General features: G+C 38.2%; 1 protein-coding gene across 1 annotated transcript in view; it reads right to left on the bottom strand.

The window, feature by feature from the left end:
- LOC131047348 (tRNA wybutosine-synthesizing protein 2/3/4) overlaps positions 1-13780 on the bottom strand; it is a 179480-nt gene that overhangs the window by 79555 nt on the left and 86145 nt on the right. The window contains exon 12 of the mRNA XM_057981225.2: positions 4523-4617. Within this exon, the coding sequence (XP_057837208.2) occupies positions 4523-4617 (95 nt within the window). The remainder of the gene's footprint in view (positions 1-4522; positions 4618-13780) is intronic.

The following is a 13780-nucleotide window of genomic DNA, read 5'->3' as shown; positions in this document are numbered from 1 at the left end:
GATGGAATATTGATTTGGGAAAATGAATAATGTGACTATTGTAAAGAGTGTTCTATTTCATATTTCAATCAATGATGTTGTAAGTGTATTATGTGTTGCTTTGGTCTGTGGTTCAATCATCCTGTGGAGGCGTATTGGGTTCCTTTGACCAAGAGATATATGTTGGCTTCATTGTCTTAACCATGTAGTGTCCTTGCCTTATGGTTAGCCAAGAGTCAGTATGTCCTTGTTTGACCACTTGTTTCTGATAGTGGTGCTATGGCTATCTGCTTCGCCATAGGATCCTCGAGGAGTGACCATGTTTGTTTAGTGTCCTTTGAGAGAGTGGCTTTCGCTTGGGGGTTGCACCCAAAGTGGTAGGCATTACGACCCAGCGAAAGTCAGATAATAACTAGTAATCTAATGAATTGATTAGCTGGATAGTATCATAACATTAATAAAGATAATTGTACCTCGCACCTGGGCGAGTGCTTGTATGAGACCCATCATGTTGTGAGAAGGCCTGGAATGGAAAACTGACCACCTTGTCTTCACGAAAGGCTGGTAGGGTCCGCATGAGACTTATTTGGAACCGGAGGTTCGGGAGAGGTTACCAAGACAGTGAGCCGGGACCTATGGAGGTTGTACCATGGTATCCATCTTAAGCTATGCGATGACACTCATTCATTTGGTTCACTTGCATGTTTGTCCTGTTGAGTCACCCGGATTTTGTGGAGTCATTTTGTGTTGTCATGGAGTCGTATTGCTTTGACGACCATGTCATGCTTATGCTTGTTTGAGGGTCCTCAGCTATCTCCTAGCAAGGTGGGGTGATTCCATTTGGGAATTACATGGTCGGGTGCAAAGTTCCCAGACTCGGACTCGGCTCTGACTCGGCAAGGCTGACTCGGCAATGACTCGGCAATGACTCTGCAAAATAAGAAAACCCTTAAATTAAAAGATTTTTAACAATTTAAAACTTGTTTCATACACCCATTATTGAATTAAGGTTAAAGACACTATAACATCATCAAATAGAAGCTACTTTCATACACCCATTATTGAATAAGGACAGTTGATTGCACGTCAAAAGTGATATGCTTGTACTACTGCTGTTGTGTGCTCTATGAGTCGTAGGAGTCATTACAAATTTGATTTCAGTGGTAACTCATATTCAGAAATTTATCTCTGCTATATTCCTTTAGTACCAACAACAGTGGAGGATAAGAGCATCCTATTATTATTTGTTAACTGCTCGCAAATTTTCTGCCACAGAATATTGAAGGTCAGGTTTGTATTTTATTCAAATAATGCATTCCATTCTCCTTGCCTTCAGTTTTGGTAAATTGATATTTGTGAAAATTGGGTTACTTTGCAATTCAATTTAGAGAATGTGTTATATGACAAAATCCATCAATCTGAAAACAATAAAATCTTAAGGCCAATCACATTAGCAAACCATTTTACAAATTACCAGCAGCGGGTTAGTTGGGGAAGGCAAAAAAAATTGGTTCGACCAAGGGGTGGCCTCTGACAAATGGCACTGGCACTCCAACAATAATTCTTCAATATTGCAACTGCAAGACACTCACCCCAAATCTGGAAAACCTGAAAGGAACTCATCAGATCAGATCAAACTTGAACCCGGCCCTGTTATTTTTGGGATCAGATCAGACTCGGTAAGTGACGCCGGCCTGGTCACGACCCTCGGACTCAGCGAGTCAGGGAGTGACTCGCGGCGAGTCAAGCGAGTCACGCCCACTGACCCGTCCGAGCCCGGGTCAAGGTCACTGTGACCCGGCAGAGGTCACCCGGCCTGCTGACTCGCGTGCCTCGCCGCGAGTCACGGAACTCTGGTCGGGTGGTAGTGCCACTTCCCATCGGATGTTCGGATTTGTACCTTCATGCGAGGATGGGCTTCGCAGGTGTTCCTGTGGTTCGTGACTCATGCTTCATCTCTTGTTTAAAGATTATTGTTATTTGGAGACCCTTGTGGTCATTGTATCATTGTATCATTGATCTTATGTAACCTTGTAATTGGATGAGATGTATCTTCATATGTATATTGAGAAGCTATGTATTGGAAGAGCAATGTAATCCTATGTTGGGGTGTTTTTATCAGTTTCCTTAATGATGTTAGTAAATGCTTATTGAAGTGGAAATTATATTGTATCCTTTCAATCTTTCTATGATGAATCTTTATTTGCTTATGGCTTCTTGTGATCATTGAGTTAATGATGCATATGTGGATTTATGGTTCTGTGGAATTTATTCTTGAAGTTAATTCTTCGTTGGTAACCCTTAAGGAATTCTGGTGTAAGTCTTCTGCTTGTGTTATTGTGCATGTTGTGTAAATGCACTTATGATGTTTATACTTTTTTTTTTTTTAATTGTTTCACCCTTGTTGTGGGTTTTGCTTCGGGCTTCCTGGCGAGGCATTACAATTCACCTCATTCCAACTGCGTTTCATTTCATGTAGTGGACCCAAAGAGGCGCCCACTTCCCAAGTCCAAAAATCGCACCAGGAAGAAGACCATGATTTTGCCATGATGTAACTTTGGAGTATTTCGAAAATAAAGTCTCCCTATATCCATTAAATAATTCGCCTAGGCAAGACTTAGGAAAAATATCAATTTCTGCACAATTCCCCATAACATCAATTAGTAATAAAATAATTAAATAATAACCTTAGGATAAGGAATAATATTTAATTAAATCGCTTATAACTCCAGTACTGATTATCGACAGGATCCGGATGAGGCTGAGCAATGAGGATCACTAAATTGTGCTAGAATAGGACCAAATCCAGGACTGCCAAAAATAGAATGCCCCAAACTGCCATTTACTAAAAATAGCAAGTCATGAAATAATGCCCCGAAAATCATTATCTTCGCAACTAGAGAAAGAACTTGGCGAGCTTAGCAACTCTTTACCATCCTGTTGTGACGTCTTCACACATCACCCCATTGCAAATGGAGACCCCCACTTTTCGCATTTTAGAGTAGAAGTTTTGCCTAGTTTCCTAGTGTTTTCCTTTGTCGACGAGAGGATTTTTTGAATTTTGAATATGATCAAGTTGCAAACGTTGATATTTTAATGATCCTAAATTTTGCCTAAGTAATGACCTTTTGAGCGTTAACGTGTTTTTAAACACGCGCATCAGTGATTTTAGAGTGCCAAGGTATTGCCAGACCTTTTGGAGTTGTTTTCTCGCTCCTAAGGTATTATTTAAGTTGATTTCGCACTTTATTCCAATATTTTCCTAGCGTTTTGCTCATATTTTTGGAAAATTTGCCTAAGTCCAGTCTAAAGTTAAAGTTTCTAAGTGATTTTGAGTGGTTAAAATGATAAATTCCTAAAGGAAATCCTTATTCCAAGGGTTAGAGGGTCAAATTCCATGCTAAAGGTGCTTTTCCCCTCATATTCCAAACTACCCACCCTTTTCCCCCACTCAAAATCCATACTACACATGGGTTTCCCCTGGAATCCATGCTGGCTATTATTTTCCCCCACATTTGGCTCAGTGTCAGGATTTATCCAGACTGCCATCAATTTTCCACCAGGAGTACAGACTGGAGTGCAAACTATAGTGCGAACAACATTAAGGATGATTCCATGCCTAGGTCGATTTTGCACCAGGATATTTGTGACAAGTGACTGCGGATTTTTGTCCGGATTTTCATCCAAACAAAGGTCGATTTTCCATTGAGAGCATTTTGATGAGTTTTGAGTCTGGATTTTCATCCAGACTGAGGTCCAATTTCCACCAGGGAGTATTTTTTTGCAAATGAAGTGAATTTGGAGTGTGGATTCCTTGTCCATACCCCCATCGATTTTCCCCTGGTGTGTTTTGTGTGCATTTTGTTGAAGTTTTGTATGGATTTTTATCCAAGCTAGGATCGATTTTCCCTTGTGGGGCAAATTTTGACACTTCAATGATTTTTAAAGGGATTTTTCAATCCCAACCCAAGTCGATTTTCCCCTGAAGGCTTAATTTGGATTTATATTGCAATATTTTAATAAATAAGCCCCATTTTTAATTGCTTTTAAATAATGATTAATGATTATTTAAAATTTTAAAAGAAAAATTAAATAACTTGCAATAATCATTTAATATTTTGAATCTTCTAGAAGCAAGTTAGTTTTCCACCAAGCAAGTATTTAAGCAAGTGTTTTATCCCACATTGCTTGTGTGGTGAAAGTGAAAGGTAAAAGCAAGTATATGAGAGGAGTCTCCAACATTATTTTATTATTAAATCTGCCAAATGTCTCCATGAAAGGAGACCTCAACGAAAGCCAAAACTACTAATCACTGAACACTGGAGATGATACAAGCCTCAGAAGACCCTCTAACCATCATCATTAGCCTACAAGGGTTAGAATAATAGGCTAATCATCCAAAATCCATGGTCTGCTAAATTGGGGACATTACACATTTGTTAATTCAAGTAGAACAATAAAAAATGAATTTAAAATACATTAAAATCCCTTTGTCAAATGCATTTAAAACGGCCTCATCCAATTAAAAACAATCACAACTCACATGTTAAGCTTTTCACATTTAAGTTGTGCATCTTTTGCCTCTTGTGCTAGTCCACAAGTTTTACTCTCTTTCTCTTCTAGAGATGACCTCAAATCCTACAATGACCAAAGAATAAAAAAGATAAGCAAGTGTAATGTACTATTTGGATTTCAATTATTATGATATATGCATATGAATAATCTACACGCATGCATTTAAAAAAACAAGAACAATTAAGCACTTTGAGCATTATTCAAATTGTGACAAAACAATTTTAGCAATAGAGCAACTCACTATGTACAATATAAACCATCTTTCACATGGTAAACCCCTAAAAAACATTTAGAAATAGATTGAAACAACTCCTGCAACAAAGGAAACAATTATGCAATTATTCTCATTAACAATAATGTAATGTACGAGTGTCCAAATACAAACACCAATATGAATCCAGAAGAATACAAGAGATCCTTTTATGAATAGTGGGGCACACAAACACACTAAACATTTCAGTCAAGCAACCACTTCGACAAACTTTAATATCCAAAGTAAAGTAGCTTTTCATATATTACATAACACTTCTTTCCACCCCAATACAATGTTATTACTTTATTTTTATAATATAAAAATGTAAGAAAAAATTAAATCTTGTTATTATTGGTTATAATTTAATTTAATTTTCTGCATCCCTTCCCTCTACCATGAATGGTTGAAATTCTTGGTGATGCTCTTAAACTAGGAGGATAGCCATCTTTTAGAAGCAGAAATAATTGATTCTGTAGGCCACAAACCATCTAGTGTTGCATCACTAGAGAAAACTGATACTATAATCTGCCACAAGGATGCTAGACAGGATGCTCATCTTAAATATCTTATTTTCCTCTTCCGACTTCAAACTACTGCCTTCAAACCCTTTCATGCCTCTTGCCATGAATAACTAGGCCTTAGCATCTTCCTTAGAATAAATGGTCAATAACTAAAGAAGAATATAAGGTATATATAAACCATCTCATAAGCTATCAAACAATTTCTGACCACTGAAAACAAAAAAATGGCAGTCTAGTTAAAGTTATTTTGTCAAATGCCAAAATCAAGCAACAAATTGTTAATGTGAGGATCCACTTATTACTGAGAGGGGGGGCGAATCAGTAATAAGAATAAACTGAAACTTTTCTCCAATCTGGACAATACTTCACAAAACAGTTCACAACCAATACAGGTAGCTGATCTAATAATTACTTAATGCGATTTACCAAAACATTACTGGTAGCAACTTAAGTGTTCATCATAAAGTAAAGACATCAAATGCATAACTCAACAATCCATCCACAATATGAACACAAGGATTTTTCACATAGAAACCCAAATGGGAAAAAACCACGGTGGGAATTTGTACCCACAAAATTTGCACTCTTTCGAAATGCGCCCTGTTAGGAGCTTAGCCCGGTTAGGAGCTTTACAACAATGCCCGGTTAAGAGAAAACCCTGTTAGGAGTAACCCAGTCAAGGGATTTTACAACTTAGCTCTGTTAGGAGCTTTACCCTATTAGAAGTAACCTCGCTGGAGGATTTAAACTCAAATTAATAAGCCACCCAGTGAAGGGATTTATACAATCAAGCCATTTAGGGCCTACCAGGTTAAGGGATTTTAATGTTGCTGCAACTGTTAGGAAACAACAGATAAATGATTTGATCAATGCCTTCTTTGCTTGCTAATACAGATCCACTACAGCTCCAATCTGCTTCTCTCATGCAAACATCTCAAACCGGTTCAGCACACACACACTTCTCTGATCACCGACACAATAAACCTTCTAAAACTTGACCTAAATAGACTTTACAATTAGGTCGGTTACAAAACCCTAATCTACAATGAATCTACATCATAGATCATATCAAATCATTACAAATCATTACAACAAATTTCAAGACAATTACAGTCGTTGAATGATCATAACTCATCACTGCACATCGATCTGATAAGTTGTCAAACCCTTATCACATTCTGCTAAGCACTCTACTGCTTCCCAAGAAATTTGATCCTTGTTCGTGCCAAAACAGCATCTTATCGCTTCACATGGATTCTGACACATCATCAACTTATGAACATAAAAAAAATCACCGCCAAACCATAAAACATCACCGGTCAAAAGATCTTGATACCGGTTCTAAAACCCTAGCTGATTATACAACAATCAATTACAAACATGACTTCCAGTTCTCCAAACATGATGCGGTTCATGTCATAGACTCATTATGATGTCATAAGCACACATTCCAAACCGCAACACGGATCACAACCGCAACCATCTCCTTCTCTATTCCTGCTTACCGGTTCACTGTCACCTGATAGTTTTTCTTTCCAACTCAACTCATTTCAATCCATTACCGGTTAGACTTAACCAGTAGACTTAGATGACATACCAAGCATAAACAAACATGGACAAATATGGTTTCCATCAATGACAACACAAATAACTGATCATAGAGCATCATATCATAATTATACAATCACCAGCAGTCCATCAATATATCATCACCGACAGTCCTTTACTAGTACACTAACATCTTCATCAGTTATGCAAACATGCCAACACAAATGTTGTGTTGTCCAAGTAAAAAGCTCTATTAAAGTCTCAAACCATGTTGATGAACAAAACCCTTCACACTATAGACCTCTTTCTAGAAATGTTTTCCCTCATTGGAACCATCAAGACAATGCCAATACAGTCATGCATGACCAAGTTTCTAAAACCAAAAGGGAGCAACCTAAAACAAAGATTGAATGGACCAATGCCAATACAGCCATGCATGACCAAGTTTCTGAAACCAAAAGGGAGCAACCTTAAACAGAGAGAGAGAGAGGAATAATCTTTAAAATAGCAGCAACATCTCATTCTCTTGTGATAAAATCAATGTGCAATGGAGGTACATATAAAGCATCCAAGGGGATTTGACCATCATCTCAACCACTAGTAGCCACCCCTTAATCGATATGAATGGCTAATCATAATCAATTAAACATAGCAATCTTAGGATAGAAGTATAACCTAGGAAAATGAATCTGTGTATATCCCGCAAACCCCCTTTATAATCAAAGTCAAGGTTGACTTAATAATAGATATAAGAGATGTGATTATTCGAAAAATACCCCATATAATATGATGTCTCAAATCATGCTCCAAGGGATGAATCTTTCCAACAGACCCATCGAAACACCATCATGTGCCAAAGAGAACAAATAGATCTAGATAACTCAAGTTCATATCACCTAAGCAACCCTCAAAGAATGGACAAATGTTGCACACAATTGTACACTATTACATCAATGGACCAATCAACATCCTATCACCAAAAGCACTTGAACCAATGAAGACACATGTCAAAACTGAAAAATACTGCAAATCTAGTACAAAAAAGTGTCAATCCTCAAATAGGATGACTTAGCTCTTGACATGGCCATGAATCAACTACTCAAATGATTACATTTCTCAATCCCACGCAACCATAATAATAGCTGACATATTCTTAAAGGGTGTTGCACTCCAATACAACGACCATGCACCTCCAAAATAACAAGGAATTTGTACTCCTAATCGTCAATGTAGTCCCTCTCCAATCAAAGATGATAAAATTGAAGGCTAAACGTCGATGAGTCAATCTCTTCATTGCTGCTCCCGCCCAAATTATGACATAAAAAGTACCATCACTCGTAGCAGCAAAAATCCTTTAGGGAAAAAATCGGCAAACTATAAGATTTGTTTGAAAAATCAAAAACAATCATATCATCAAAGAACGATAAACATGTAAATAAAGAGAAAAGGAAAAAACCTACTATATTTTAATTTTGAGGAATTTCAACAACGTAGAGTTATAGACAGAAAATAAAAAATGAAATCAGGAATCTAAGGTTGTGTTGTGACCATTTCACACATCGCCCCATTAGAATGGGGACCCCCTCTTTTTGCTTTAGGTTTTGCTTTCCTTTTGCTTGTTTTTCTCTCTCCCTTTAGGTTTTTTGAGTGAGTGAGTGATCTGCCTGGGCTGGCTAGATTAGAGCTAAACCTTGGAAGCTCATTTTAGGGTTTCTTTCAAGCTAAGTCTAGTCTTGTTTTGGGAGGTTGTTAGTCGTCTGCCTGAAGCCTCAAGATTGCTATAATGTAATGTCCCCACTTTAGCAGTTGACCAAGTGTGTGTGTGTTAGCCTTGTTCTACATGGTCCCGAGGGCTAACGAAGGGTTTAAGGGGATCCTAGAGTGTTTTGGCCTAGTCATTTCCAGTTTGGGCCAAAACGAAGTTGATTTACTCAGTTTCAGGCATACTTACTATTTTTAGTAAGTCAGCAGGACATAGTGGAGGCCAGTTTTGGTGTTTGGATTTGATACTCCTCGGTGAGAGCTTTCCAGCGAGCTATCACTCGCATTATTCGGAGTCCGATTGCTAATATATTTTAATGCCTGAAGTTTTATTAAAGTAACATTTAATTTAATTGTAAAATATTAAAGTGTTACTCTAATATTTATTTTATGGGGATCTGTACCCAAGGGAGACATAAGTGAATATTTTAATATATGTTTTATATTGCTCATCTTTTATCCCACATTGCCGATGAGAGTTGAGTGGACCCTTGGAAAAAGAATAAAAGAAAGCGTTTGTGGCTTCATTAGATATGTTGAAGATGAGAAGAATTGGTATGTGTGAGTTGCAGATCCGTTCTTGGCATTAAAGGACATCTATCCTCTCTTGTGACATTCTAGACGTCATTCCCCTGGGGTTTGGCCTTTGGAATCCATTGCTATCAACTTCATTATCAGGCAGATTGGGTGCATTTCCAGCTACAGGCAGATTTAATGTTTGTTCATATCTTCTTCCCTACTTGTCCGATGCTTATGCCATTTTGAGGAGATGATTTTATGAAGATATTGGACCTGTTGAAGACAAATTTATATTGCCGCAACACTATTCACGCGGGTACTATTCACGCGGTTACTATTCACGTGGGTACTATTCATGTCACTGTAGCGGCAAGATTGAAAATGATTGCAAGAGTATTATGTCAATAATGCTGGAATAATTAGTGAGTTGATAATCTGCCATGTATTTGATTTTATTAAAATCTGAAAATAACATCTTATCAGCAGTAGTTCAATTTTCAGTGTGCATATTATTGTAGTTTCATTCTTGTCCATATTCTGTGATTTCAATTCCATGTAAAACAAACCAACATTTCATTTTCGGAGCCATGAGGGAATTTAAAACATTAAACGGAGAAATAAGGAGTTGGATGCAAACTGTTTGATAAAATTCCTAGCAGCAATTGGTATGGTTTTTGGGCATTCCGGGGTGTCCATTTCATATAATGAAGCATGCCTTTTAGGGGAGTCAAGTTGGCTTGATCAAGGAACAGGGTGAATAGGCCTCAGGTCAAGTCAAGACTAGATTTGAGGGTTTTCTTGTCAGAGTCTTGTTTGTTTCCCTGTCTAAGTCAGTTGAGCAGAGCCAGTGAAGAAAAGGAGTTGGTTTGATCAAGTTTGATGGAGGATGAAGCGAATCAAGGTAACATCTAGCCTGGAAATGTCAATTTTGCTCCTCACCCTTCCAGAGGGTCCAGGGCGAAAATCATTGTAAACCTCTTTTTTCTTCTCATTTTTGACTAAATGATGCTTTCTAGGGCATGTTTGAGGGTAGATTGATATGTTCTTGCCTGGAGAGGGACTTGATGGATTTTGAAAAGTAAGATTGATGCCTAAAGGAGATTTTCACTCTTGACCCTTCCAAAGGGTCCAGAGTGAAAATCTTATTAGAGATTATTTTTTTTTTCTAACTTTGGCCAACTTTTGATGTGCAGGGTCTCTTGGAATGAAGATTGGACATCATTTGATACCTTTGAAGATTTGGAAGCATGCAAAATGAAGAATTTTGGACAAGGGAAATTTCGCTCTTGACCCTTCCAAAGGGTCCAAAGCGAAATTCCCAAAAGCTCTTATTGTGCAGTGAAGAAGGTCAAGTCTTTTGCATGAATGAAACAAGAACAACTTGCTTTTGCCTCCTGAAGAGGTTTTAACTTGAAAAAATGATGGAATAGGCCTAAAATGAGAAAATCGCTCCTAACCCTTCCAAAGGGTCCAGAACGAAAATTTCTATAGGAGGCATTTCTTGTCTTGTTTGGTCAAATTGAGGTGTCAAAGGCATGAAAAAGGGAAGAAAGAGCATGTTGAAACCCTTAGGCATGTTTAGAAGTCATGAAATGAAGGATTTTGGCCAGGAAAGGCAATTTCGCTCCTAACCCTTCCAAAGGGTCCAGAGCGAAATTCCTTATTAACCTATTTTTTAGCCTTTCTTGGACATGAAATCCTATTCCTAGCACAGTGAAAGATGAAATCCCACTTAGCAAAGAAGTTTCAAGGTGAAAAAATGAAGGATTTTGGTCAAGATTGAGAATTTCGCTCCTGACCCTTCCAAAGGGTCCAGAGCAAATTTTCTCAAAATCACTCTTTGCTATCAAGTTTTGCTAAGACAAGTATGGGGTAAGGTGAAATATAGAAGGAATTGCCCCTAGGAATGACTTGAAGTGCTAAGAAATCATTAAAAAGTAAAGGAATTGAGCCAAATAGTGAATTTCGCTCCTGACCCTTCCAAAGGGTCCAGAGAGAAATTCTTAAAAACACCTATTCCCTTGCAAGGTCAGGACAACTTTTTGGTTTTATGGCTTGAATGGGTGTGAGGAAGTGTGTTTTTGCCTTTTAAAGATGATTGAGATTGAAAAGATGAAGGAATTGAGCCTAAGAGAGATTTTCGCGTTAGACCCTTCCAAAGGGTCCAGAGCGAAAATCTTAAAAACTATCCTTTATTCCAAATTTTGGACAAAGCTAAGCCTGGACAAGGGTGCAAGATGAGAATCTAGATTGCCTTAGAGTGAAATTGGGTTGCTAAAATGCCCGTTTTGAAGCCAAGAGAGAAATTCGCTCCTGACCCTTCCAAAGGGTCCAGAGCGAAATTTTCAAATTCTCCCTTTTTCTTGCAAATTTAAGACAAGATTTTGCTACTGGCTACTGGCTGGGTTAATCAAATGACAAAAAAAAAACATTTTAAAAAGTTTTTTTTAAAAGTAATAAGTTTTTTTGGAAGGGTCAGGAGCAAAATTTGACATTTTGGTCTGTCTGTCAGGATTATTTTATACTTTAAGTATAAGTATAAGTATAAGTGACATTTCCTTATATCTTTCTTCTTTCTTATACTTTAAGTTATATTCCATATATACTGTCAGGATGTTTGAGAGTGGTTTCGAGCCTCCAGGAGTTATATTGCAAAATCTAGTTTTTGGAGGATTCTTCAGTTTTCCAGACTTAGTCAAATTTCAGGATCAGGACATTCCAGACTTAGCCAAATTTCAGGGCATTTGAAGATCAGGATGACATTCCAGACTTTATCACTCACCAACTTGACCTAGCTCAGACCTTCAAGAATGATACTCACTCACCAAGCAAGACCCAATTAGCAACAAGAGCAAAACTAGGCCCTAAGGAAGACTCTCAAAGAAACCCTAATTCAGACTTGTAATAAGTTTTTTTGGCCTCGCGGGGCACTGCCCCTCAACCTCGCCCTGTATCGCGACAGGGAGCGTGCAAGGGGTGCTGCCCCTTGACCCTACCTTGGGGGCGCTGCCCCCAAACCCCCGTCGAAAAATATGGGGGGAAATTGCATCGATAGAAGTAGAGAAAATTTAACCTCCGAGTCTGACACTGATTGGATCAACCAGGTAGATATAGAGGTTGAGACTGTAGCCATGGCAGAGGAGGAGCGGAGAGCACGAGCACAGACAGGAGATTCAGAGGCAGATAGTGACACGGATGTTCCTGATGTTGGTGAGCATGGCATGGTGTCACGAGGAGCAGCTATGGCAATCGAATCATCCAGGACCTACCTTAGATGCCTTCGCAGGGGGTCGGGGCCGGAGGGTGCAGGCTCCTCTGAGCCATAGACTTGTAGTTGTATTTACCTTTGGTATTTGTATGAAACATTTGATGATGATCATAAGATGACATGGATTTTTTATTCCATGAGTTTTGTAATATTGTATACATTTGACAATATTTATATATCTATGTTTGTTATTTTCTTCAGCTACAATTTGCGTTTATGCTTATGTGATTGATGTATACTTGTGTATGTAATCAAATGAGCCGAGTTTGATGATGTTATTGTGTCTTTAAGGTGTATTCAATAAAGGGTGTCTGAAACAAGTTTTAAATATTTAAAAATCTCTAAATTTCTTGAGTTTTTCACTATCCCGAGTCCAGCCGAGTCTGGAGCCGAGTTTGACGCCGAGTCCCGAGTCCGAGTCCGAGTCGGCCTTGCCGAGTCCGAGCCGAGTCCGAGTCCCATTTCTTTGGTTCAAACTAACCATTCATATAAATTAACACTCACTCAAGTTCCAATAGCATGAACGGAAAATTCTATCCAATACTAACTCAAGGAGAAACCATTCCACACTAAAATGCATAAATAAATAATGGGAAGAAGTAGAACCATGTACTCACAAGAAATTCATACAAAGATTAGTCTTCAACAAATCTGTATTAAATTTGGCAGAGTTTCAACAATAATTCATAATCTTCTTACAAAAAATGGGAAAGACAAGGCTCCCTTTTATAGACTATCAAAATTTGGATAAATGGCCATGATTTAATCTAGCCAATGGACCAATTCATTCATTGGACGTCCTCCAGTACCTAGTAAAGGATGAATTTCACATTCCAACTAACTTTGCAACTACAAGCCATTAAGTTCCCTCAAAAAGAAAACTGTGCAGAGCTCAAGACAGAAAAAGGTACTTTTGTTGTTGAAGAAATAACTAACTTTGGGCACGGTGTTTTATCTTTAATTTTAGCCCATAATAGATATTCCCCCCCTTTATGGAAAGAAATCTTTTTCACCATCTAAGTATTCTTTCCAGATATCCCTATCTGTTGCGTGTTCTGCCTAGATATATTCCTGGAACTTCACCATGACAGACCTTATTTCCTGCGTGGAAGTCAAGTGTGTGTTGTTCATTCAAATACTAGTATCCATACAATGGTTCTCTACTCTTTTCAATTTTTGCTTCCAATCAGCTTTGTTGACCATGTCCTCACGTATTACTGCACACAGTCTACTAGCAGTCTCCATGTTATGCTTGGTATACAAGGTCCCATCATTCTTCAGTTGGCTTTTCTAGGGATCTTCAACATGTCAAAGTCTATCTTGGGTCTTTATCGCCAATTAAACTCTCTAGAAGCT

The sequence above is a fragment of the Cryptomeria japonica genome, chromosome 10 (genome assembly GCF_030272615.1).
Source record: "Cryptomeria japonica chromosome 10, Sugi_1.0, whole genome shotgun sequence".
NCBI lineage: Eukaryota > Viridiplantae > Streptophyta > Pinopsida > Cupressales > Cupressaceae > Cryptomeria > Cryptomeria japonica.
This window is presented reverse-complemented; position numbering and strand designations above follow the sequence as displayed.